Source organism: Symphalangus syndactylus, chromosome 3, assembly GCF_028878055.3.
Source record: "Symphalangus syndactylus isolate Jambi chromosome 3, NHGRI_mSymSyn1-v2.1_pri, whole genome shotgun sequence".
Lineage (NCBI taxonomy): Eukaryota > Metazoa > Chordata > Mammalia > Primates > Hylobatidae > Symphalangus > Symphalangus syndactylus.
This window is the reverse complement of record NC_072425.2, coordinates 16,157,764-16,183,814: the sequence shown is the minus strand read 5'-3', so window position 1 is coordinate 16,183,814 and position 26,051 is coordinate 16,157,764. Positions and strand designations below refer to the sequence as shown.

The 26,051-nt window shown below is 54.5% G+C and overlaps 2 protein-coding genes across 20 annotated transcripts in view; one reads left to right on the top strand and one right to left on the bottom strand.

Annotated features, from left to right (window-relative positions):
• SPTAN1 (spectrin alpha, non-erythrocytic 1) overlaps positions 1-8,997 on the top strand; it is an 80,410-nt gene extending 71,413 nt beyond the window's left edge. For 4 of the 10 annotated variants that reach the window (XM_055270840.2, XM_055270839.2, XM_055270837.2 and 1 more), the window contains 11 exons: positions 489-565; positions 1,138-1,347; positions 1,737-2,033; positions 2,739-2,851; positions 3,284-3,301; positions 5,671-5,725; positions 7,440-7,636; positions 7,751-7,804; positions 7,897-8,043; positions 8,126-8,273; positions 8,544-8,997. In XM_055270840.2, coding sequence (XP_055126815.1) covers positions 489-565; positions 1,138-1,347; positions 1,737-2,033; positions 2,739-2,851; positions 3,284-3,301; positions 5,671-5,725; positions 7,440-7,636; positions 7,751-7,804; positions 7,897-8,043; positions 8,126-8,273; positions 8,544-8,669 — 1,442 coding nt within the window. In that variant the 3' untranslated portion in view covers positions 8,670-8,997. Of the gene's footprint in view, positions 1-488; positions 566-1,137; positions 1,348-1,736; positions 2,034-2,352; positions 2,440-2,738; positions 2,852-3,283; positions 3,302-4,486; positions 4,550-5,670; positions 5,726-7,439; positions 7,637-7,750; positions 7,805-7,896; positions 8,044-8,125; positions 8,274-8,543 lie in introns of all 10 variants that reach the window. The other 6 variants (XM_055270835.2, XM_055270834.2, XM_055270831.2 and 3 more) reach the window with 3 other exon arrangements.
• DYNC2I2 (dynein 2 intermediate chain 2) overlaps positions 8,996-26,051 on the bottom strand; it is a 54,923-nt gene continuing 37,867 nt past the window's right edge. For 3 of the 10 annotated variants that reach the window (XM_063635860.1, XM_055270926.2, XM_063635866.1), the window contains 8 exons: positions 15,737-15,985; positions 12,236-12,345; positions 11,597-11,754; positions 10,986-11,095; positions 10,421-10,588; positions 10,019-10,251; positions 9,556-9,713; positions 8,996-9,317 (listed from right to left, as the gene is read on the bottom strand). In XM_063635860.1, coding sequence (XP_063491930.1) covers positions 9,079-9,317; positions 9,556-9,713; positions 10,019-10,251; positions 10,421-10,588; positions 10,986-11,095; positions 11,597-11,754; positions 12,236-12,345; positions 15,737-15,985 — 1,425 coding nt within the window. In that variant the 3' untranslated portion in view covers positions 8,996-9,078. Of the gene's footprint in view, positions 9,318-9,555; positions 9,714-10,018; positions 10,252-10,420; positions 10,589-10,985; positions 11,113-11,596; positions 11,755-12,235; positions 12,346-15,736; positions 15,986-17,068; positions 17,163-26,051 lie in introns of those variants that run through there. The other 7 variants (XM_063635865.1, XM_055270928.2, XM_063635862.1 and 4 more) reach the window with 6 other exon arrangements.

Below are 26,051 nucleotides of genomic sequence, written 5' to 3'. Positions count from 1 at the left end.
ACCAGGGCAGACCACTGACTGCCAGCTAGGAGGAGACAGTGTCCTGAGGCCAGAGCTGCCACCCGGAACTGGGCTGGCACCAGGGTTAATAAAAGCCTGTAAACGCTGCTGCACGCAGAGATGGCATAATGTGACGTCATGACATGAACAAAGTGGGCACAGCAAAGGCACCACTAGCTGCCCTGGTCAGGGGCGCCACCCAGCTCCTGGGTGAGGGGAAACTGGGTCCTGATATTGGGGTCCACATGTCCTGGGTAGTAGTAACAGCAACTGAACTACAGGACAGGCTTCAAGGAGCTCGTCATGGCACAGATGGAGGCTGGGCCTGGGTGCAGGGAGGGGCCCGCTAATGTGGGTTCTGAGGCTGCAGTTAGGAAGATTGGAATTTATCTGTACACAAAAAATGGTTTGTCTGGGTTTTGGTTTTTTTCCTTTGTAATCCATCTCCACTGAGGAGGGCGGTATATTTTCCACACTTGGTTTTCTAGGTGAAAAGGAGAACAGCTTGAAGACAGATGATTATGGCCGAGACCTATCTTCTGTGCAGACGCTCCTCACCAAACAGGTCTGCCCTGGCCCCTTCACTGGTTGAAATGTATGCAGATAGCATCTCCTGTGAGATGACTGGTGGCGTCTTCACTGAGGCATTTATCTTCTGTTAGCCCCTGGGGATCAGCAGGAAAAAGATCCTGTCCTGGTCCTCAGGGAGCTTCCAGACTAACTGGAGAAGCAGACACAGAACCTGCTCGGTGCTGACGGGACTGGGCACTGCAGGGGCACTCACTCAGTTTTCAGCAGGCGAGGGTTGAAGGGGCAGGCTCTCCTAAGCGAAATCATGAGGGGTGAATGAAAATGGTCAGGGAGAGAGGCAGGGCAACCGTTCTGGGCAGAGCTGGCAGGGATCCCTGGGACAGAAGAGCTGAAGGCTGGGGTTGGGGAGGTGGGAGGAGGCTGCCGCAGTGATCTGTGGTCTGAAGGAGAGCAGGAAAGAGGGCATGTGTGACCAAGTCTCAGCAGTGTCCAGGCAGACAGTTTGGCTTGGGCATCTGGGGGACATGCTGGTGCCATCTGAGCCTAGGAAGAGCAAGTTCCAGTCCTGTGGAGTCACCACAAATTGGCTTGTCACTCCTTGTTCAGGAAACTTTTGACGCTGGGCTGCAGGCCTTCCAGCAGGAAGGCATTGCCAACATCACTGCCCTCAAAGATCAACTTCTCGCCGCCAAACACGTTCAGTCCAAGGCCATCGAGGCCCGGCACGCCTCCCTCATGAAAAGGTGGAGCCAGCTTCTGGCCAACTCAGCCACCCGCAAGAAGAAGCTTCTGGAGGCTCAGAGTCACTTCCGCAAGGTGAGGATGGGGCCACCTGAGGCTTAGCTGGCCCACAGCTCAGGGAAGGAAGCCCACCTTCTGTCTGCCCAGCTCTGCCACTCCCCCTTGAGGAAGCTGTGAGCTCAGTGCAGAGCTTTCAAACATGGGTGCGGCATCAATTAAAACCAGTGCAAATGAGAGGGCCCTTTGAGATCGCCATTCAGAAGCATGCAGGACAGACTAGAGACAAGGGCTAAGGGTAGGAAGGGGAAAAAAGGCTGGTGAAGAAGGGGGAGCAGGAGACAGGAGCAGAGGGGAGCTAAGCTCCCAGCGAGCTGTGTGCGCCTCTGATTCCCAGGAACCGCCCCGCACTGGGTCGGCATGTCCAGCCCTGGCGACTCCGCTAACTCAGTCTCTTCTGCTTCCAGGTGGAGGACCTCTTCCTGACCTTCGCCAAAAAGGCTTCTGCCTTCAACAGCTGGTTTGAAAATGCAGAGGAGGACTTAACAGACCCCGTGCGCTGCAACTCCTTGGAAGAAATCAAAGCTTTGCGCGAGGCCCACGACGCCTTCCGCTCCTCCCTCAGCTCTGCCCAGGCTGACTTCAACCAGCTGGCCGAGCTGGACCGCCAGATCAAGAGCTTCCGTGTAGCCTCCAACCCCTACACCTGGTTTACCATGGAGGCCCTGGAGGAGACCTGGAGGAACCTACAGAAAATCATCAAGGTACACCTCACGCTGCCCTCAGGAGCTGCTCGGCCTCCCAGAGCCCTCTCTGGGCCCTGCTCAGAGCCCACACTTAACTGAGTAATGACAAGACAGGAGCAGGAGGGAGGAGCATGGTTTCATCAGAAGTTTCCATTTATTTTTGTTTTCTTGAGACAGGGTCTCTGTCACCCAGGCTTCAGTGCAGTGGTGCTAACATGGCTCCCTGTAGCCTCAACCTCCCAGGCTCAAGTGGTCCTCTTACCTGAGCCTCCTAAATAACTGGGACTACAAGCACATGCCACCACACCTGGCTAATTATTTTAATTTTTGTAGACAGGGTGTTGTTGTGTTGCCCAGGCTGGTCTTGAACTCCTGGCCTCAAGCAATCCTCCTGCCCAGGCCTCCCAAAGTGCTGGGATTACAGGTGTGAGCCACTGTACCCAGCCAGAAGTTTCCATTTCTGACAGTCCAGCAACTCCCTGCTTGACTGTGACCAGTTGCTTCCCTCCAGGTCTGCCTCTTCCTGAAGCCCCTGGGGGGTGGAAACAGAGAAAGAACTACCAAGTGCTCTGAGCCGGCCTCATGTCTCCCAGCCTCCTTCCCCTCTCATCTTTGGGGAGGTTCCTTGCGGGGAGGCCACCACCACCCTGAGCCCATCTGTGAAGGAGGTGCTGGTGTCACTGCCACAGCAGCGCACAGCATCTGCCCCCCTTTGGCCCTCAGGAGAGGGAGCTGGAGCTGCAGAAGGAACAGCGGCGGCAGGAGGAGAACGACAAGCTGCGCCAGGAGTTTGCCCAGCACGCCAACGCCTTCCACCAGTGGATCCAAGAGACCAGGTGCCAGCCCGCTGGGGCCGGGGGGCAGCAGCATGTCCCTGCTGTGCTTAAGCCCTGGGGAGCCTCCAGCCCCAAGGAGGTGGTGGTGCTTTGTGTAAAACCAGAGGCAGCCTGGGAATAAAGCTGGGCTGGCAATGCCTGGTCGGGCTCTGGAGCCGGGAGTGGGGGCATAGGTGGAGCAGCCTCTCAGTGCTGCAAGTCCCAGAGATCAAGTTGTTAGAGATCCCGGATTGAGTGGGACGATGCAGGGCGTGTGGTCAGCCCCCGCCGTGACTTGGCGACAGACGATGCAGGGTCTATGCATTGGGTACTGATGTTCTCGCTTTTGTTTTCCTTTCTTCCTTGTGTCTTCTCTCTGTCCCCCGCCTCCCGATTGCTGCTGTTGTCCGGACACCACCTTGTCTCCTGGCTGCTTGGATCTGCTCTCCACAGGACATACCTCCTCGATGGGTTAATATTGTTTTCTTCCTTCCCTGGGCTTGTCGTGTGGGGGTCTCGTGCGCTTGCCCCTCATGGCCTGGCTTGTGGAAGATCCCGGGATGGGCCTTCCTGCCCAGGGCGGGCTGCACTTCCCCTCCCACCTTTCCCATCACCTGACAAGGAGTGTGTGCCTTGCCCCATAGCCTGTGGTCCCTGGTCCCCGATAGAGCCTTCAAGCCAGGGGGAGCCGGGAGCCACCCTTGCCTCACTGGGCGATTCCAAGGGCTCACTTTGGGTAGGGAAGGTGATGAAGCATGAAGGCCAGAGCTGGAGTCCAGGGGCCCTAAGAACCCCCGTGCCTGTCCAGCCACTGGGCTCTGTTGGGCTCTCACCTCTGCTTCCCCAGCGTGTCCAACAGTGGTCAGTGGGCATGAAGCAGATGGCAGTGTTGGGGGCTCAGGCAGGGTACGGTAAGTCCACAGCTGAGAAGGGCTGGGCACTGACACCCCCCAAGTAGCTGAGGCTGCCACTTTACTTTCCTGGGGTCAGGGAGGGTAACAAGAACTGTCCGCCCTAATAGAAGGCAAAAATGCACCTGTTATGATGTGATAGACAGGACGTGGGAGGAGCCCCAGGGAGGAGCAGGGCTGTCCCGCCCAGTCCCGGCAGGGGCTTCTCTGCTTGGCCTGGGGCCTCTGCCTGGGCGGGTCATCTTTGTAATCTGCCAAGCCCGCTGTGAAAGCCAGGGCTGGTGGGACTGGAGTGGCTTAGCCTGCACTCCTGAGGCTCTGCACACAGGCACATCAAGCCTGTATAGGCGGACAAGGGAGAAATAGACCCATCCAGCTGGGCACTCATTCTGATGGCAGAGCAGCTGGGGACGTAGGGATCGCAGTTTCCGGCCTGTGCCCGTAGGACACCCTGGCCACCTGACTCCCCTCCCTGCCCCATGGCTGTGTCTGCTGGTCTTGCTCTTGTCTCCGTGAGGTGCCACGCTCCCCTCACCTTATGGCTCCTCCCAAGCCCTGCCCGTCTTGCCCTTTCCTAGTGTGAGCTGCCTGGGGTGAGCCATTGGGCCTGCTGCCTCCAGGTACCCGCCGAGTACCAGGTTGCCCTTGCCTGCGCCCTGCCAGCTTGGGCCTTGTGTGTCTGTTGCAGTGTGCTCTTGCCTCCCCTCCCTTTGGTGTATTCATTTGGTTTCTTTTCTTTGAATAGCATAGCATATCGTCGGGTCATTCGTGTCTATCAGTATGAAGTTGGGGATGATCTGTCTGGAAGGTTTTTCTCCTTATTTCTCTTCTTACCTCACTGTGGCTTTACTGATGCACTCTTGACATCCCCAGGCGGCTCCACCCTGACTAACCTGCCGCCCTCGGCCGCTTGGGAAGGAGGGGTCTGTCCTCCCACTGCACCGGCACCCAGCCTCCTGCCCCCAGGTCCTGGGGGGCATTTTCCCCGGGGGGACATGGCATGACTGTGAGTCTGACCTGCTGGGGTAGGAGGAAGCCTGGTGTCTTGCCTTGCTAGAGCACTTTGAACTTGGGGAAATTGCAGAGCTAACCCTGGCTCGCTGGGTTTTAAAAGGGTAGGTTGGGGCGAATGTGGGTACAGGGGAGCCTGGGCTAAAACCCCACCAAGGCCACACGCACCGTGTGAATTCGTCCCTGCACGTAACCCTAACTCGTTTGTTGTCTTTGTTTACTGGTAGCCTCTGTGGCCTGGCACTGTGTTCTCTTGGGAAGGAGGCTCCCCAGAGCCCATCTGCTCTCAGAACTTGGTCCTAGAGAGAAGGCTCCCTCCCTGGCTGTGTCTAGAGGATGGAACCGGGATCTGGGGCTTAGTCACAGCCATCTCCCTCCTTTTGGCACAGTTGGTCGTGATCTCCCAGCACTCCACTTGTGTCCTTTGTCTGCAGGGTCGTGCTGTCATTCCCCCTAGAATGGGGCTCCCTCCTCAGGAACCTTGCCAGACACCCAGTTTCTATGGGGAGGCTGTTAGGTTCTCAGCCTCCCCTCTGCCCTGAGGTCTCCTGTCTGTCAGGTGTCAGGGTGTCCCATCCCCCACATGGCTGCAGAGAGGATGCTCAGACAGGCCTGCAGCCGCCCTGCACCCATGGGGGAATCTAAACTCCATTCCTGAGTCATCCTGGCCTTGGGAGCAAGATGAGTGGGCTCAGCCCTGGCCCACACCAAGGCAGCAGCTTCCCATCTCTAAAACGGGAGAAATGCTCCCTGCCCTCCCTGGGGCCCATTAGGTAAAGATGGCCAATTGCAGTTAGGTTTGGTTTCCTTAAAAGGAATGTGAGGTTGCCAGGCATTGCTCTCTCTGAGAGAAGGTTCATTCTGAGCTCTCGGCCAGCTGGGAGCAGGCCCCTTTCCTCACTGTCCTTCCATGTTTAGGTCCTGTATGGTGGAAGAGTCGGGGACCCTCGAATCCCAGCTTGAAGCTACCAAAGTAAGTGCCCGTGGGGCTCTGGCCCAGCAGAGACCCTTCACCCAGCGACCCCCCCAGGGTACCCCTTCCCTTCCTGGTTTAAAGTCAGGAACCAGATGTGCTATTATACCCTTTTCCTTTGGCCTAAAGCAGTCTAGGGCTCTTCACTATCTTTCTTCATGGAATCTCACTCTCTCGCCCAGGCTGGAGTGCAGTGGTGCGATATTGGCTCACTGCAACCTCCGCCTCCCGGGTTCAAGCAATTCTCCTGCCTCAGCCTTCCAAATAGCTGGACTACAGATGTGTGCCACCACATCTGGCTAATTTTTGTTTATCTTTTGAGATGGAGTTTCACTCTTGTTGCCCAGGCTGGAGTGCCATGGACGTGGTCTCAGCTCACTGTAACCTCCACCTCCTGGGTTCAAGTGATCCTTCTGCCTCAACCTCCCAAGTAGCTGGGATTACAGGCGCCCACCACCACACCTGGGTAATTGTTGTATTTTTAGTAGAGACGGGGTTTCACCATGTTGGCCAGGCAGGCTGGTTTCAAACTCCTGACCTCGGGTGATCTGCCCACTTCGGCCTCCCAAAGTGCTGGGATTACAAGCGTGAGCCACCACATCTGGCCTAATTTTTATATTTTTAGTAGAGACAGTGTTTTGCCGTATTGGCCAGGCTGGTCTGGAACTCCTGATCTCCAGGGATCTGTCCACCTCGGCCTCCCAAAGTGCTGGGATTACAAGCGTAAGCCACCACACCCGGCCGATGGCTCTTCACTTTAAAGAAAGTCTTTGGGGCTGGGTGTGGTGACTCACGCCTGTAATCCCAGCACTTTGGGAAGCCGAGGCGGGTGGATTGCTTGAAGTCAGGAGTTCGAGACCAGCCTGGCCAACATGGTGAAACCCCATCTCTACTAAAAATACAAAATATTAGCTGGGTGTGGTGGCAGGCACCTGTAATCCCAGCTACTCGGGAGGCTGAGGCAGAAGAATCACTTGATTCTGGGATGCAGAGGTTGCAGTGACCCGAGATCAGGCCATTGTACTCCAGCCTGGGTGACAAGAGTGAAACCCCATCTGAAAAAAATTATCTGGGCACAGTGGCCTACACCTGCCCAAAGTCCAGCATGGGCAATATAGCAAGACCTTGTCTTAAAAATAAGGCTGGGTGCAGTGGCTCATGCCTATAATCCCAGAACTTTGGGAGGCCAAGACAGGCGGATCTCTTGAGCCTAGGAGTTCAAGACCAGCCTAGTCAATGCAGTGAAACTTCGCCTCTACTAAAAATACAAAAATTAGGCGGCTGTGGTGATGGGCATCTATAATTCCAGCTACTCAGTAGATTGAGGCAGGAGAATCACTTGAACCCGGGAGGTTGCAGTGAGCCAAGATTGCGCGCCACTGCACTCTAGCCTAGGCTCCATCTCAAAAAAAATTTAAAAATAAAAATCTTTGGCCACTGCTCCCTGGAGTCCTCACTATACTTGTCCTTGGTGTGCACTGCCCCCTGGCAGGTCTACCAGCTGCTTTGGAACCCTCACATTTAAAGTCTCTCCCTCTATTGAGGTGGTTGGGATTTCTTCAGCTTCACCCCATCCCACTATTCCTAGAATGTTCTTGTTTTACGAGGTCTCAGGCCAGGCCTGGAGCAGGAACCGGAGGGCAGTAAGTGGCTCCTGGGCTGGTGACTGAGCTGAGGGCCCGTGTCTGAGCATCTGTGCTCCCCACCCCTGCAGCGCAAGCACCAGGAAATCCGAGCCATGAGAAGTCAGCTCAAAAAGATCGAGGACCTGGGGGCCGCCATGGAGGAGGCCCTCATCCTGGACAACAAGTACACGGAGCACAGCACCGTGGGCCTGGCCCAGCAGTGGGACCAGCTGGACCAGCTGGGCATGCGCATGCAGCACAACCTGGAGCAGCAGATCCAGGCCAGGTACCCGGGAGGGCTGTGGGCCAGGCTCACAGCCTCAGGGAGGCTGGGGGGAGGAAAAGACACGGTCACCTGCTGTGTGGAGGGTCTGCTCCCTAATTTCTGTTTTTCTTCCAGGAACACAACAGGTGTGACTGAGGAGGCCCTCAAAGAATTCAGCATGATGTTTAAGTGAGTTGAGTTCAGCCCTACTCGCCCTGGCTGGGTGGGGGGTGTTCGGCAGCAGGGATGTGTGCTGAGCTGCCCTCGGCTTTGTGCTGCAGACATTTTGACAAGGACAAGTCTGGCAGGCTGAACCATCAGGAGTTCAAATCTTGCCTGCGCTCCCTGGGCTATGACCTGCCCATGGTGGAGGAAGGGGAACCTGACCCTGAGTTCGAGGCAATCCTGGACACGGTGGATCCAAACAGGTAAACTAAGGCCAGGTGCTGTGAGCCTCCGTCCTGAGCCCCCACCTGCCCTCCCTGCTCAGGCTCTTGCTCCTCCCCCTAGAGATGGCCACGTCTCCCTGCAAGAATACATGGCTTTCATGATCAGCCGCGAAACTGAGAACGTCAAGTCCAGCGAGGAGATCGAGAGCGCCTTCCGGGCCCTCAGCTCAGAGGGAAAGCCTTACGTGACCAAGGAGGAGCTCTACCAGGTATGGGCCTTAGAAGGTGGGTGAAGAAGTGTCCTTTGGAAAACTAAAGCCAAATTTGTGGCAGAGCTGAGTCTGGGGCAACCGGCCCTGTGCTGGGTATAGGAGTTTTCTCCCCATTTACAAATCAAACTCTCAGTATGGACAGAAGTCCTGGATCTGCTCATAGCAGCAGCTCTGAGCTCTGAGCCCCCAGCATCCTGAGACCTGGGAGGTCGGGTTGGAAGTGGGTGCAGCTGGCTTAGGCACCAGGTGCCATCTCTTGCCCCACAGAACCTGACCCGGGAACAAGCCGACTACTGCGTCTCCCACATGAAGCCCTACGTGGACGGCAAGGGCCGCGAGCTCCCCACCGCGTTCGACTACGTGGAGTTCACCCGCTCGCTTTTTGTGAACTGAGCCGCTCCCTGGGTCTCCCACCCCTCGCTGCTTGCCCCGCGTCACCTTGCTGCATGTCCGCTCCTCTGTGTGCTCTCACTTTCCACTGTAACCTTAAGCCTGCTTAGCTTGGAATAAGACTTAGTAGAAAATGGTGCTTCACTAACCCGCTTCCGGTCCAGTCACAATCACCACGTCACTGTGGGGACCCAAATCTATGTCTTGAAGCAGCTGCCCTCATTCCGCCTTCAGAAAATCGAAGCAGCTGGCTCCTCCCCTTGTTCTCTCTCCCACCCTCCCCCAAATGTGTTTTCATGTAAAAGACAAATAAATGATGACTTCCCCCAAAGCTTTGCTTTTCTTCATTCAGCTTACGTCAGAAACACAAGGCTCGGCACAGCAAAGGCTTGCACCCGCCTCCCGGGACCCCTCAGGTCGCCACCTCCGCTGCCAGGCGGTCCAGGTCCTCAGCTTCCCGGGGCCCTTGTTCCGTGAACTCTGTGCTCAGCTGCCACACCTTCACTGTGCCCTGGGCATCGCCCGCAGCCAAGAGCTGAGTCTGCTGGCTGTTGAACTCCAGACAGTAGACAGGGCTTTCATCCTGGGTTTGCTTGATCAAAACTGTGGGTTTCTGGGAGCTTTTCTGGAGATCAAACAGCTGCACGTCACCTGCAAAGAGAGATACGTTGAGTAAGAGAAACTCTAGAGACCAACCACATGGCAGGAGGAGGCTAACGCCTGGGTTCAATCCTGTCGTGTGCAGCCACAGTTGCTTTGAGTTGGGTTGCTGGAGGGAAGCCGTCCTTATCCCTACATGCAGTCTCTCCCCAACCCAGAACCCCAGGTAAAAGCAGGGCCCAGACCACCCACCCCTTAAAGAGATCCAGGCCTAGCAGCCCCTTCCTACCTTCCCCAGAGGCAGCTGCAAAAACCAAGGGCCGCACTGGGGACCAGCGCACAGCAAACAGATACTTGAGGGAGAGCTGCAGCGAAGTCAGGGGAGGGGCCTGCAGCATGGAGTACAGGTGGACATGCCCATCAGTCCCGGCGCTCAGGAAGAGATTCCTAGATGGGATGCAGGGGGCCAGGCAAGGGAATTGGTGCTGGGGTCTGGGTGGTGCTGGCCCCCAACACCAGACCCCTCCTGGGCTGCCAGGCTCGTGAAGGGCCTCCCAGGTCCCTGAGCCTGGAGTTGGTCCTCTCATTAGAGAAGGGACGATGCCTGGGCCAACCACCAAAGACCTGAACACGGGTCTCAGGGTAGGCAGAGGGCAAGCACTTGAAGCAGTTCGTCATGAGGCTTGGCAGGCTAGAGACCCACAGGGCAGGGACACCCCGGCCCCACTGTGCCCCAGGCCTCCCCTACCTACCTGTGGAAGGGGGAACAGCTCACAGAATAGATGGGACCGCCGTGGGGGGAGAAGGTAAACTCTGCTGGGGCCCGCAGGGGCACGGAGCTGGGCATCCGCGTGAGGGCTGCCTCTCTAGCTGCCAGGGAACACTTAAGCGGGAAGCCGCCTTCCGTGCCCAGAATGAACAGCCTGGGGTCAAAGCTGGAGAAGGCCACTGCCGTGGCACCCACCTCGGTCTCCCCGCGGGGATGCTGTGGAGAAATGGCAGCAGCAGGGTCAGAGCCAAGGGCATCAGATGGCACTGTCCCAACAGAGCTAGAGAACAGGAGGGGAGATCACAGCAAGTCAGGCCCGCTGCCACACCTTCCCGCCCCCAAGGCTCACCGGCACAGGCCAGGCAGTTTCCGGGTGCCCACGTACCTTCTTGAGCTTAGTGCTCCGTGGCAGCTGCTGCATGACCAGGGCGAAGCCCTCTGTGAGCTGCAGCTGACCTGCCCCAACGCCCTGCCAGAGCAACACCTTCCCGTCGGTGGCCACACTCAGCACCTGGAAGCGGTGGCTGTGCCCGGGCTCGGGCAGCCACACCACCTGAGTTGACAGCATGCAGGGCCAGGATGGAGACAAGGGACACCTGCCCAGGTGTCACGCTCCACCCCCACCCTCCCTCTCTTCCAGGAAAAAAAGAATTCTCCAGGAGGACCCAGAGCCAGGCTCACCCACCAGGGGGCAGGCCTGGAGGGTTCCCAGGGCCCTCTCCAGTCCCAGAATCCCAGCGCTGCTCACTTGGTGCCTGCAGAGGAGGCTGGGAATGGCCACAGGGCCCTGGGAGTGGCTCCTGACGGGGGTGACTCATGCTGTGGGAGCTCCGAGAATGCAGGAGGCAGCTGTCCAACTGCCAACGCCCGGGTGACCTTCCTAGGAGAGTGGGCGCCCTCTCCCCAGCTCTGCCTCAGGGCCCACCCCGCCCGGTAGCCCCTGCCCTGACCTGGGACACAGGGTCTGTGTGGGTGTCATCCATCAGGCCTGTGCGCCACAGCAGCGGGTCCTCAAGACGGCTCAGGTCCCACACCAGCACCTCACCACTGTACAGCCCTCCTGCAGGGACAGTGGGCCTGGGCAGAGGCTCAGCCCCACCCCCAGCCTGAATTCCTGACCAAACACCCACCCCAGCCCACCTCCAGGGCCAGGGCCAGGCGCAGAGCCACTTGGCTGGAAGTCATCCCCGCAGAGGGAGAGTCCTAGTCCCCAGCTCCCCTGCTGTACCCCAGGGAGCTTTGCCGGACACCCCTGCCCTGCGCCTGGCAGCTCCCTCCAGCGTTGCCTGCCCCCTACCACTGACGGCTTCCCAAAGGCACCTGCCTCTTCTGACCTCTCCACAGCCCCCAGCCCTGGCCCCGACCCTGGCCCCCTTCCTGACTCCTCCCCCGAGTTCCACCCCTCAGGGCTCACTGCAGACCTTCACCTGGACTCTAGGCTGAGGGGGTCAGGGCCCGCCTTCCTGTCTCCGGGACAAAGGGCCCATGGAAAGCTCCCTTGTGCCCTCTGCAGGGCGGGAAGCCCTGAGAGGAGAGGAGGTGGACGCAGCAGGCAGCTCACCTGCGACGTGGGAGGGCTGCGTGGGGTGGAAGGCCAGACACAGGACAGCGCTGGGGACCTCCACCACGGCCGACGGCTGCCGGGGACACAGGCCTCGCCGGTCCAGGTTCCAGGCACACACAAAGGACTTAAGCGTGCCCCAGTCCCCATGGTCCAGCCTGTGCAGGGACAGGCTTCAGCCGGCTGTGCCCCTGGATGGGGCTCCTATCACCCACCCCACCTCTCTCCCCACTAGCCCCTGACACACTCGCTGTGTCCTTGTCACCACCAGACACTACTCTGGGTATTGAAGTGGCCCACGCTCCACTCTAGCACCCCAAGGGTTTGGCATTCTCTGGAAAACGGTCCCCAGGCACCAAGGACGGTCCATGCCATGCAGGATGGGAAAGCAGCTGGTGGGGCGGGCGAGGCAGGCAGGCCCAGGGCCGCCAGGCAGGGGGGAGGGTGGTCCTGGCACTCAGCCCCACTGCCTGCTCTTCTGCCACTTGTTGTCAACTCTGCCCAGGAAGCCTTCAGAAGAGACTCCCAGGATGGCCAAGCTCTTGGAACCAACCCTTCCCTGTGCAGCTACAGAGACAAGGCCCAACGAGGGTCCTGGGGTGGCGCGCTGCCCCTCACCCACCCCCCGCTGCCACTCACCGGCCGTAGGCACAGGCCACCACGGAGCCAGTGGAGTTCCAGGAGATGCCGGTCACATGCAGACCCTGCGCTTGGGCTGGCGGGTAGCCCAGGGTATACAGACAAGACACCTGCGGAGACATCCCCAACCCTGAGTCCCAAAGCCACCAGCAGGGGGCCTCGTGACTGCCTAACCAACCCCACCTAGGCCAGGCCACCCTTGGCCCTAGAGGCCCTCAAGTCCATCAGCCAGGCCTAGAGGAAAATGTGGCACGTTCATCCCCACATCTGCCCCAGCAGGATGTCTCCAGAAGCCCAGAAGGCATGGCCTAAGAAGCAAGGCCGACCAGGCTCCCGCTCAGAGCAGTGGCTGCCTCACAGGCACACTCCACAGTTTCCAAGCCTCAGGGGCTGCAGCAGGAAGGTGGGGATGGTTGCCCAGCAGCATAAAAGTGCTCAACGCAGCCAAGTACAAGGGGTCAAGCAAACCATCCGACATCACGCTGTGCTACACACACATGATTTTTTGTTGGTGATTGTGGTTAGTTGGTTGGTTTTCTTGAGACAGTCTCACTCTGTGGCCCAGGCTGGAATGCAATGGTACAATCTCCGCTCACTGCAACTGCCACCTCCCGGGTTCAAGTGATCCTCATGCCTCAGCCTCCCAAGTAGCTGGGATTACAGGCGAGCGCCACCACACCTGGCTAATTTTTGTATTTTTATCAGAGATGGGGTTTCACCATGTTGCCCAGGCTAGTCTCGAACTCCTGACCTCAGGTGATCTGCCTGCCTCGGTCTCCCAAAGTGCTGAGATGACAGGAGTGAGCCGCTGTGCCTGCCTGCACACAATTTTTTGTCAAGCTCTAGCATCTTGCTTTCAGCCCCAAAGCCGGCCAGAGCCACGTGTGAGGAGGCTGACGACCAGCCTAGCCAGGGGTAGGCAGCAGCTACCCAGGAAGTGGTGTGTGCCAGGAATCCAAACAGCCTCTCAGATCCTCTGACGTTTCAGATCTGTTGACCTCATGATTCTACATAAAGAAACTATCTACTGAAGGCCAGGCACGATGGCTCACGCCTGTAATCTCAGCACTTTGGGAGGCTGAGGCAGGAGGATAGCTTGAGCTCAGGAGTTCAAGACCAGCATAGGCAAGATGGTGAAACCCCATCTCTACCAAAAACACAAAAATTAGCTGGGCATAGGAGCCAGAGCCTGCAATCCCAGCTACTCAGGAAGTTGGGGTGGGAGGATCACTTGAACCCAGGAGACAGAGGTTGCACTGCTGATCTCAAGCCTAAGCAACAGAGCAAGACCCTGTCTCAAAAAAAAAAAAAAAAAAAAAAAAAAAATTCATTTTGTAAAAAAATTAAAAAAAACTATCCACTGGAAAGACTCCACACTCCACAAAGAGCTCCACAGCACACCCCGTGCACTGCTGCAGCATGTGCAAGAGGTGCCTCTGCTGTGGAGAACAAGCTGGCAGGAGACCAGGACCAGCAACTCTATTCCTAAGTTTAGACCCAAGAGAAATGAAAACTCATGTCCACATGGACATCTGTACACCAATGTCCACAGGAGCATGACTCACTATAGCCAAAAAGGGGAACAGCCCAAATGTCCATCAGCTGATGAGTGGCTAAATGAATGTGGTCTGTCGACGGAACACCATGCAGCTGTAAAAAGGAACGCAGCACCAATCCAAGCCACGACTCGCGTGAACCTATTATTTTCAGACAAAGCTATACAGTGGGCTAGGAGGTGGAAGGAAGCTCTTGCAGGCCTCATAATGTTCACTTTCTTGATCTGGGTTTTGGTTCAAGAAATGTTTATACTTTGTAAAAAATCATCTCAGGAGGCTGAGGCAGGAGCATCTCTTGAGCCCATCTGAACTACAGCCTGGGCAACATAGGAAGACCCTAACTCTAAAAAAATTTTTTTGGCCAGGCGCGGTGGCTCACGCCTGTAATCACAGCACTTTGGGAGGCCGAGGCAGGCAGATCACCTGAGGTCAGGAATTCGAGACCAACCTGACCAGCAATGGTGAAATCCGGCTTTACCAAAAATACAAAATTAGCTGGGCGTGGTGGCGGGCGCCTGTAATCCCAGCTGCTCAGGAGGCTAAGACAGGAGAATCGCTTGGACCCGGGAGGCAGAGGTTGCAGTGAGCCAAGATCGTGCCACTACACTCCAGCCTGGGTGACAGAGCGAGACTCCGTCTCAAAAAAATAAAAAAAAAGAAAAAGACAAAAGCTCCCTCATCTCAAACCCAATGCTGTCTGCCCAACTGGCCATCAGAATTTACAGGGTCATGACTCTGGACTGTACCTGGAGGGCAGATGACCCAGAGCGTGGTAGTGAAACCGGAGACTGGGGTTCAAATTCTGGCTCAGCCAGGGCATAGCTGTGTGGACCTGGACAAGGCACTTAACCTCTCTCAGCCTCATCTATAAACTGAAGATTATAATAGCACTACCTCATACAGTTGTTTTGTTTGTTTTTTTTTTGTCTTTTTTTGAGATGGAGTCTTGCTCTGTCGCCCAGGCAGGAGTGCAGTGGTGCAGTCTCAGCTCACTGCAACCTCTGTCTCCCGGGTTAAAGCGATTCTCCTGCCTCAGCCTCCCGAGTAGCTGGAACTACAGACGTGGGCCACCATGCCCGGCTAATTTTTGTATTTTTAGTAGAGAGGGGGTTTCACTATGTTGGCCAGGCTGGTCTCTAACTCCTGACCTCAGGTGATCTGCCCACCTTGGCCTCCCAAAGTGCTGGGATTACAGGTGCGAGCCACTGCGCCCGGCCTCATACAGTTGTTTTGAGGAGTGAAGAAGATACCACAGGAGACATTCATTTTTTTTTTTTTTTGAAACGGAGTCTCGCTCTGTCGCCCAGGCTGGAGTGCAGTGGCGCGACCTCGGCTCACTGAAAGCTCCGCCTCCCGAGCTCACGCCATTCTCCTGCCTCAGCCTCCCGAGTAGCTAGGACTATAGGTGCCCGCCACCACACCTGGCTAATTTTTTTTTGTATTTTTAGTAGAGACGGGGTTTCACTGTGTTAGCCAGGATGGTCTTGATCTCCTGACCTCGTGATCCACCCGCCTCAGCCTCCCAAAGGGCTGGGATTACAGGCGTGAGCCACCACACCTGGCCAAGGAGACATTCTTAAACTGTGCCTGGCCCAAAGAAGGCCCTCACTGCACTGTACATGGGGAGGCAGGGCAGCTGGGCCACCCAGGCTCTAGCCTGCCTCCACTGCTCACCCTCTCAGTTTCACACTGGACGTTACTTCCACATAGGGTGTCCATCTCCCTAACTGTAAAGTGGACAGAACAACACCAACCTCAAGGTCAGCAGTGAAGGCTCACTGACTTATTCTTAGGGAACCTAGCCCAGTACCAGGCAGGACATTAGAACCTGGTAATTGCTGGCCGTGATGACGACTGGCACAGCTGTTATTTGTGGGAAGGAAAACAAGGGGAGACAGAAGTGGGGCAGGGGCTCGACCCAAGGCTGCACCAGCCCATCCCCTACCATCTGCTGCTGCTCGGTCCAGTTCACCTCGAAGCCATCAAACGCGTGGCTCTGCCAATTCTTGTTCAGCTCTCGGATGACCATGGCCTCTACTCTCCGAAGAAAGGCTGCGAGCCGGGGTATGTCGTCCCGGGACGGGGGCTGCACGCTGACAGGCACAGGGGCCTCCGTCTGCACCTGGGCGTCCACATGATTCCTGGCCTGAGCGGATGCACTGGCAGTGGCAATGCTGGACGTCTGGCAACTTTTCTGGGGCGAGGGTGAAAACAAGTGTCACCACCCAGCTGTCCTCGCACAGCCCCCGCCCAGCCCCTTGCCTGCCCCTCCTGCTTGACCCCCTCCTTGCTGCTGTGGGTCTCAGGCTAGGGGCCTCTCTCAGTGAGGTCTTGGTTGGAGATGGCCCCTTGATTCTCCTATGTCTCACAATCAAACAGTGCCAGCCAATCAGAGCACTGTGTCCCTACCTCAGCCACAGTGACCAATTCAGGGCTGGCCAAGTGGCCCACACAGGCCAGTGAGACCGTGCCCAAGATTTTTGGTACAATTCGGAGGAGTCAGAGGGCTCCATTTCTGAAGACACGGAGGGCAGGCAGAACCACATCGGCTCACAGCAGCACCCTGGCAGACACATGGTCTGATGCCCATGAACACCCCAGCTTCACACCACCAGGCCCTCCCTCAGCAGGCAGCCCTCCCAGCACCCAGGTGAGCAACAGCAGCTTCAGCATCCACTATGAGCTGCTGGGTGGGAGGCAGAGCACCGCCCCCAGAGGCCTTGCTCTCCACCCTGCCACCACGCCTACTATTCCTGGTCCCCTGCTTACAGCTGTACCTGGCACAGGTACAAACATCAGAACAGGGAAGGAGAGGCCAGCCTCCCTTTCTTACAGCCATGCCCAATCTGCACCAAACGAAGGCTCTCTGGGCAGAAGCAATCATGGTGATTGCTGCTATCTGTGAGGGGCTCTCCTCGGGTGGCTGCTCAAGGGACAATGACAAGGCCCTGGACTGCCACACTCCCTCCTTCCCATCTCATGCGGGATTCAAGCTGGGCCAGGAGGCAAGCCCGGAGGAAGGAAGGGGGTCGGACTCACCAGGACAGTTCTCTTCTGAACACAGAGGCCTCAGCACTGGTACCTACCCTCACCTCCACAGGCCACTCAATTCTCTCTGCTTATCTGTGTCCTAGTGAACCGTGAGCCCCCCAGCATAACACTCTGTCTGATCTTTGTATCCCCAGCACTTTGCATGGTATTTGGCACAAAGCAGATGTTCATTTATACACACACACGCACACACACACACACAAATGCTGGGCATAGTGGCTCACACCTGTAATCCCAGCATTTTGGGAGGCCGAGGCGGGTGGATCACAAGATCAGGAGATCGAGACCATCCTGGCTAACACGGTGAAACCCAATCTGTACTAAAAATACAAAAAATTAGCTGGGCATGGTGGCGAGCACCTGTAGCCCCAGCTACTCGGGAGGCTGAGGCAGAAGAATGGTGTGAACCCAGGAGGTGGAGCTTGCAGTGAGCCTAGATCATGCCACCGCACTCCAGCCTGGGCAACAAAGCGAGACTCCGTCTCAAAAAAAAAAAAAAAAAAATTAGCCAGATGTGGTGGCACGTGCCTGTAATCTTAGCTACTCAGGAGGCTGAGGCAGGAGAACTGCTTGAACCCGGGAGGCAGAGGTTGCACTGAGCCAATATCACGCCACTGCACTCCAGCCTGGCCTATGGAGGGAGACTGTCTCAAAAAAAAAAAAAAAAAAAGAAAAAAAAATTACTTATTGAGGCTGGGCGCAGTGGCTCACGCCTGTAATCCCAGCACTTTGGGAGGCTGAGGCGGGTGGATCACGAGGTCAGGAGATCGAGACCATCCTGGATAATACAGTGAAACCCCATCTCTACTAAAAATACAAAAACATTAGCCGGGCATGGTCGTGGGTGCCTGTAGTCCCAGCTACTCAGGAAGGCTGAGGCAGGATAATGGCGTGAACCTGGAGGCAGAGCTTGCAGTGAGCCAAGATCGCGCCACTGCACTCCAGCCTAGGTGACAGAGCGAGACTCCATTTCAAAAAAAAAAAAAAATTACTTATTGAGCATCTACTTGCCAGGCATTGTCTGGGTAATGAGGACACAGCAGAAAAGAAAATGTGTAAGATTCTTGTGCCCCAGGCGCTTACACAGGGGTGGGGAAGAGATGAATAAACAACAAAAAAACACCAAATCCACACAGCACTGAGCACATGCAGAGGCACGAGAAAGGAAGGAAACAGTCAGGGAGGCTGTCTGGATGGGATGGCAAGGGTGGCCTCTTAGGGAGGTGGCATTTGAACTGAGATGTGAAGGACATGAAGGAGCCAGCCAAGTGGAAAGCTTGAGGAAGGAGTGTCGTGGGCCAGAATAAAATGTTATGGAGGAAAACTGCCCAAGTGCAGTGGCTCACGCCTGTAATTCCAGCACTTTAGGAGGCTGAGGCAAGAGGATCACTTGAGTCCAGGAGTTTGAGACCAGCCTGGGCAACAGAGAGAAACTCTGTACCTACAAAACAATTAAAAATTTGCCAGAAGCCGGGCGCAGTGGCTCAGGCCTATAATCCCAGCACTTTGGGTGGCCGAGGCGGGTGGATCACGAGGTCAGGAGTTTAAGACCAGCCTGGCCAAGATGATGAAACCTCGTCTCTACTAAAAATACAAAAAAATTAGCCAGGCGCAGTGGCAGGCGCCTGTAATCCCAATTACTCAGGAGGCTGAGGCAGGAGAATCGCTTGAACTTCGGGGGTGGAGGTTGCAGTGAGCCAAGATCGTGCCACTGCACTCCAGCCTGGGTGACAGAGTAAGACTCCATCTCAAAAAAAAAAAAAAAAAAAAAAAAAAAAAAAAAATGTGCCAGGCATGACGGCGCATCCTGTAGTCCCCAGCTACTCAGAAGGCTAAAGTGGGAAGATTGCTTGAGCCCAGGAAGTGGAGGCTGCAGTGAGCCGTTGAATGTGCCACTGCACTCCAGCTGGGGAAACAGAGCAAGTAAAGCCCAAGAAGACGTGTTGGACTCTGGGAATCATGGAAAGAAGGGAATCCAGGGTGACCCTGGGATCTGCACTGAGAACCTGTGGACAGGGCATCCCCAGATGTGAGGTCACACTCAGGCAGAGAACACAGGGCAGTTCTGTGGGGCCTGCTTTGGACTCAGATGCCTCAGCCACCCATGGGGAGGCACCAAGTATTTCCGGGGGAGGTCACGAAGCTCTGGAGAGTTTCTGACCAGACATGTGACTTGAAGCCATAGAGCTGGAGGAGGCTGCTGAGGGACCACACACACCAAGGAATGAATGAATGGGCCAGGGGATCAGAAAGTGCATGTGCCGAGCCAAGATGCAAGAGGACTAAGGGAGAATCTCAAACTCCATGGAAGCCACGATCCTGATGACAGTGCCAGTTGGTAAGAGCTCACTTCCAGGCACTGTGCCAAGAACTTCACCCACATCACCCTTCTTCCTCACAACCACCCTACAAAGTAAATCCTATCTTCATATTAATGTTGGCACTGAGGCACAGAGAAACTCACTCAAGGTCACACAGCAAAAGGTGATCGACTTGAACCCAGGCGGCCTTTTTTTTTTTTTTTAAGACAGGGTCTCACTCTGTTGCCCAGGCTGGAGTGCAATGAAGTGGTCACAGCTCATTGCAATCTACCTCTGCCTCTTGGGCTCAGGCAATCCTCCCACCTCAGCCTCCCAAGTAGCTGGGACTACAGGTCCACAACAACCACACCTGGCTGATTTTTTAAAAGAATTTTTTCATAGAGACAGGGTCTCACTATATTACCTAGGCTTGTCTCCAACTCCTGGGCTCAAGTGATCCTCCCTCCTCGGCCTCCCAAAGTACTGGGATTATCGGCGTGAGCCACCGCGCCTGGCCAACCTGACTTGCCACTAGATTGTCTGACCTCACGACAGTAAACTGCATCTTAGCCACGGTGCTCTCCCGAACAAGTGCGAAGCCGGGCTGCACCACGTCTCACTGCGCTCTGCTTCATACGCTTTGCAGATACAGCACTTTTCACAAACTGAAGGATCACGGTGCCCCTGCACTGAGCAAGCCTATTGGGCCATTTTCCCTACAGCATGCATTTAGTTCACGCCTCTGCCACATTTTGGCAATTCTCACAATATTTCAAATTTATTCATTCTTATTACATCTGTTATACTGATTTGTGATCAATGATCTTTTATGTTACTACAGCAATTGTTTTGCAGCACCACAAATCGTGCCTATGTCAGACGGTGAACTTCATCGATAAATGTTGCGTGTGATTTGACTGCTCCACTGACCAGCTATTCCCTGTCTCTCTCTCTCTCCTTGGGCCTCCCTATTCCGAGACAAAACAATATTGAAAGTAAGCTAATTAGGCCAGGCGCAGTGGCTCATGCCTGTAATCCCAGCACTTTGGGAGGCCGAGGTGGGCAGATCACCTGAGGTCAGGAGTTCAAGACCAGCCTGCCCAATGGGGTGAAATCCCATCTCTACTAAAAAAAAAAAAAAAAAAAAATACAAAAATTGGCCGGGCATAGTGGCTCATGCCAGTAATCTCAGCACTTTGGGGGGCCAAGGCGGGCGGATCACCTGAGGTCAGGAGTTCGAGACCAGCCTGGCCAACACAGCAAAACCCCGTCTCTACTAAAAATACATAAATTAGCTGGGCATGGTGGCGCGCACCTGTAACCCCAGCTACTCAGGAGGCTGAGGCAGGAGAATCACTTGAACCAAGCCTGGGCAACAAGAGTGAAACTCTGTCTCAAAAAAAAAAAAAAAATTACCCAAGCATGGTGGCGGGCGCCTGTAGTCCCAACTGCTTCGGAGGCTGAGGCAGGAGAATCACTTGAACCCAAGAAGCAGAGGTTGCAATGAGCCGAGATCGTGCCACTGCACTCTGGCCTGGGCAACAAAGTGACACTCCATCTCAAAAAAAAAAAAAAAAAAAAAAATGGTAAGCCAATTAATATCCCTACAGGGGCCTCTAAATGTTCAAGGGAAAGGAAGAGTTCCAAGTCTCTTAATTCAAAAGCTAGATATGATTAAGCTTAGTGAGGAGGGCATGTTGAAAGCTGAGACAGGCTGAAGCCAGGCCTCTTGCAACAAACAGCCAAGTTGTGAATGCAAACGAAAAGTCCTTGAAGGAAATGAAAAGCGCTGTTCCAGGGAACACACAGATTACAAGTGAAACAGCTTATTGCTGATAGGGATAAAGTTTAGTGGCCTAGATAGAAAATCAATCCAGCCACATTTCCTTAAGACACCGTAACCCAGATCAAGGTCCTAACTCTCTTCAACTCCATGAAGGCTGAAAGAGGTGAGGAAGCTGCAGAAGAAAAGTGTGAAGCCAGCAGAGGTTGGCTAATGAGGTTTAAGGGAAGAAGCCATCTCCATAATGTACAAATACGAGGTGAAGCAGCAAGTGCTGCTGGAGAAGCTGGAGCAAGTTCTCCAGATCTAGCTCAGATTACTGATGAAGGTGGCCGCACTAAACAACAGATTTTCTTTTTTTTGTTGGTTTTTTGTTGTTTTTTTTTTAAGACAGAGTCCCACTCTGTCACCCAGGCTGGAGTGCAGTGGTATGATCTCTGCAACCTTCGCCTCCTGGGTTCTAGCAATTCATCTGCCTCAGCCTCCCGAGTAGCTGGGATTACAGATGCCTGCCACCATACCCGGCTAATGTTTGTATTTTTAATAGAGACAGGGAATCACCATGTCAGCCAGGCTGGTCTCAAACTCCTGAACTCAGGTGATCAGCCCGCCTGGGCCTCCCAAAGCGCTGGGATTACAGGCATGAGCCACCACACCTGGCCCAGATTTTCAAAGTAGATGAAACATTGGAAGGACACGCCATCTAGGAATTTGGAAACTAGAAAGGAGTCAATGCCTGGCGGCTGGGCGCGGTGGCTCACGCCTGTAATCCCAGCACTTTGGGAGGCCGAGGTGGGCGGATCACAAAGTCAGGAGATGGAGACCATCCTGGCTAACACAGTGAAACCGTGTCTTTACTAAAAATACAAAAATTTAGCCGGGCGTGTTGGCGGGCGCCTGTAGTCCCAGCTACTCAAGAGGCTGAGGCAGGAGAATGGCGTGAACCCGGGAGGTGGAGGTTGCAGTGAACCGAGACTGTGCCACTGCACTCCAGCCTGGGTGACAGAGCAAGACTCCGTCTCAAAAAAAAAAAAAGAAGTCAATGCCTGGCTTCAAAGCTTCAAAAGACAGGCTGACTCTCTTGTTAGGGGCTAATGCAGCTGATGACTTCAAGTAAAAGCGAAAGCTCATTTATATCCAGATAATTCTAGGGCCCTTACAAATTATGCTAAGCAGGCACAGTGGCTCATGCCAGTAATCCCAGCACTTTGGGAGGCTGAGAAGGGTGGATCATTTGAGTCCAAGAGTTTGTGACCAGCCTAGGCAACATAGGGAAACCCAGTCTCCACAAACAATTTAAAAATTAGCCAGGTTGGCTGGGCACGGTGGCTCACACCTGTAATCCCAGCAATTTGAGAGGCCAAGGCGGGCAGATCATGAGGACAGGAGTTCGAGACCAACCTGACCAACATGGTGAAACCCCGTCTCTACTAAAAATACAAAAATCAGTCAGGCATGGTGGAGCGCACCTGTAATCCCAGCCACTTGGGAGGCTGAGGCAGAAGAATCACTTGAACCCGGGAAGCAGAGGTTGTGGTGAGCTGAGATCACGCCATCGCACTCCAGCCTAGGCAACAAGAGCGAAACTCTGTCTCAAAAAACAAACAACAAAAAAAAACAATAATATGGCACCTGCAAATTTCCTGTGAATTGGTAAGAAGCCACCATTACTCTTTGTGCTCCAGGATACCTAAGTGAGCTTCCCATGGTTTGACATCCCTTTGGGGACGAGGCCCAAGTCCATACCCTGCCACCATGCCAGGCAGTGTGTGACTGGCAAGAGGGTAAGGCTCCAATAAGCCGCCCCCAGGGAAGTCAGAGAAAGAAATGGGGCATGGGAGTCAGGATCCTCGCTTCCTAGGCCACTCTCAGAGGGGAGTGTGGAGGACGCTGGGCCCAGAGCCAGCCTCCCACACCTAGATCAGGAGCCAGGCGCTATGGCTCACACCTGTAATCCCAACACTTTGGGAGGCCAAGGCGGGTGGATCACGAGGTCAGGAGATCGAGACCATCCTGGCCAACATGGTAAAACCCCACCTCTACTAAAAATACAAAAAATTAGCCAGGCGTGGTGGCACACACCTGTAATCCCAGCTACTCAGGAGGCTGAGGCAGAGGTTGCAGTGAGCCGAGATCGCACCACTGCACTCCAGCCTGGGCAACACAGCGAGACTCCGTCTCAAAAATAAATAAATAAATAAAGTGTGTTCAGGGGAATACAAAGGGCTGGGCAAGACTTTATGTAATCACACCAGGACATCCTCGGAGAGAATCAGAGAACAGTAATTACCAAAGCAAGACCAGCAGGGTCCACCCTCTTGAGAGTCTGAGGTCCCAGGGACCCTCTGCAGCCTGAAGCCCAATTCTCTTGCCCCAAGAGAGCCTGCAGCCATGGAGAAGCCCAGAACATCAGCACTCCTGCCTCTCAGAGGAGGGAAACTGAGGCCCAGAAAGGTGAGGAGATGCCTCCTGGGAAGTCCACCTGCCCCACAGGACCCGTTTCTTGGAAAACCTCCTACCCAAGCCACAAGCTAGGCCCCAAGCCCGACTTCTCTGAATGAAAACCGAACACTGGCCAGGCACAATGGCTCACACCTGTAATCCCAGCACTTTGGGAGGTCGAGGCAGGAGGATCACTTGAGGCCAGGAGTTTGAAACCACCCTGGCCAACATGGCAAAACCCCATCTCTACTAAAAATACAAAAATTAGTCAGGTGTAGTGGCACACGCCTGTAACCCCAGCTATTCGGGAGACTGAGGCAGGAGAATCACTTGAACCAGTAAGGTAGAGGTTGCAGTGAGCTGAGCTCGCACCATTGCACTCCAGTCTGGGCAACAGAGCCAGACTCTGTCTCAAACAAGCCCACTCCAGCAGGGGGTGCCATATGCTAGAGAATCTCCTGGGCGGGGCCAGACCAAGCCAGGCCCAGCCAAGCCAAGTGGGTAGGGCCAGGCATGGTGGCTCAGACCTGTAATCCTAGCCTTTTGGGAGGCCGAGGCAGGCAGATCACTTGAGGCCAGGAGTTCAAGACCAGCCTGGCCAACATGGTGAAGCCCTGTCTCTACTAAAAATACAAAAAAAAAAAAAAAAAAAATTAGTCAAGCATGTTGGTGGGCGACTGTAATTGATGCTACTAGGGAGGCTGAGGTGGGAGGATGGCTTGAACCTGGGAGGTGTGGGTTGCAGTAAGCCAAGATCGTGCCACTGCACTACAGCCTGGGCGACAGAGACTCCATTTCAAAAAAAAAAAAAAAAAAGAGAGAGAGAGAATCTGCTGGGCAGGAAGCTACAGCCAGTCCAGAAGAGGCACTCATTTAGAGGCCCAGAGCTAGGCAGCCAGGTCAATTCAGAGGAGGGATGCAGCAGAGGCCTGCCAAGGGCTGAAAGCACATAAGAAACCATTCAATTCAGCATTTCCTAGGCACCTCTGGGACACAGAAAACTACAGGAGACTCACCCCTGCCCTCAAGGAGCTAAATCATGGGAGACAGACCTGAATGTCAAAAATGCACCCCACTGGGAAAAAGCTCAACAGATCGCGGTGATGACTGTGCACTGGAATTATACTTGATGCCTCTGAATTGCATACTTTTTAAAATGGTTAAAATGGGCCAGACACGGTGGTTCACAGCTTTAATTTCAGCACTTTGGGAAGCTGAGTGGGAGGCTCACGTGAGGTCAAGAGTTCAATACCAGCTGGGTAACAAAGCAAGACCTCTGACTCTACAGAAATTTTCCAAATTAGCCAGGCGTGATGGTGTGCACCTGTAGTTCTATCTACTCAGGAGACTGACGTGGGAGGATCGCTTAAGCTTGAGTTTGAGGCTGCAGTGAGCTACGATCACATCACTGCATTCCAGGCTGGGAGACAGAATCAGACCACCAGCACTTTGGGAGGACAAGGTGGGAGGATCATTTGAGGTCAGGAGTTGGAGACCAGCCTGGCCAACATGGTGAAACCCCCGTCTCTACTAAAAATACAAAAAAGAGCCAGGCCTAGTGGGACGTGCCTATAATTCCAGCTACTGGGGAGGCTAAGGTGGGAGAACTGCTGGAACTCAGGGGGCAGAGATTGCAGTGAGCCAAGACTGCACCACTGCACTCCAGCCTGGGCAAGACAGTGAGACTCCATCTCAAAAAAAAAACTGGGCCAGGTGCAGTGGCTCACACCTGTAATCCCAGCACTTTGGGAGGCTGAGGCAGGCAGATCACGAGGTCAGGAGTTCAAGACCAGCCTGACCAACATGGTGAAACCCCATCTCTACTAAAAATACAAAAATTAGCTGGGCATGGTGGTGCGTGCCTGTAGTCCCAGCTACTAAGGAGGCTGAGGCAGGAGAATCACTTGAACCCGGGAGGCAGAGGTTACAGTGAGCTGAGATCACGCCATTGCACTCCAGCCTGGGTGACAGAGCGAGACTCTGTCTAAAAAATAAATAAATAAATGAAAAATTTTTTTAAAAAAGTAACTCTACTGGAAAGTAGCTGGATTAAACTAGTGGTCCTAGTGGTTCTCAAACTTTGCTAAGCGTTAGAATCATTTAGGGAGATAATTACAAAACCAGATCCCCAGGTCATACCACATCCAAAGTAAGCCACAGTAACTGCAAGTAGAAGCCAGGAGTCCACATTTTTCAACACTTTCCAGGACATTCCAGTGTTGACTACCTTTGAGAAGAGGAATGAGGAGGCCCGCCTCAGCTGAGACAGCAGGGCCAGTCACTGACACTCAGAAACTCCATGCGAACAGCACTGGCTTTCACTTGGCTTTCTGGTCAACAGTCCCATTCAAACCCATAAGAAATATCCTAACAATCGCACTTCACAGAAGAGAGACTGCTTTACTAGTCCAGGGCCAAGCCACTGATAAAAAGAATGTGCACCCTCAAACTCAGATCGAAAATTAAGGTCCAGGGCCAAGCCACTGATAAAAAGGATCTGCACCCTTAAACTCAGATCGAAAATTAAGGTCCAGGGCCAAGCCACTGATAAAAAGGATCTGCACCCTTAAACTCAGATCGAAAATTAAGGTCCAGGACACTGTCCCTCTAAACAGATAGGGACGTGGCAAGAAAAGTCAAGTCAGGCCAAATAATATATATATAAAAATATATATATATATATA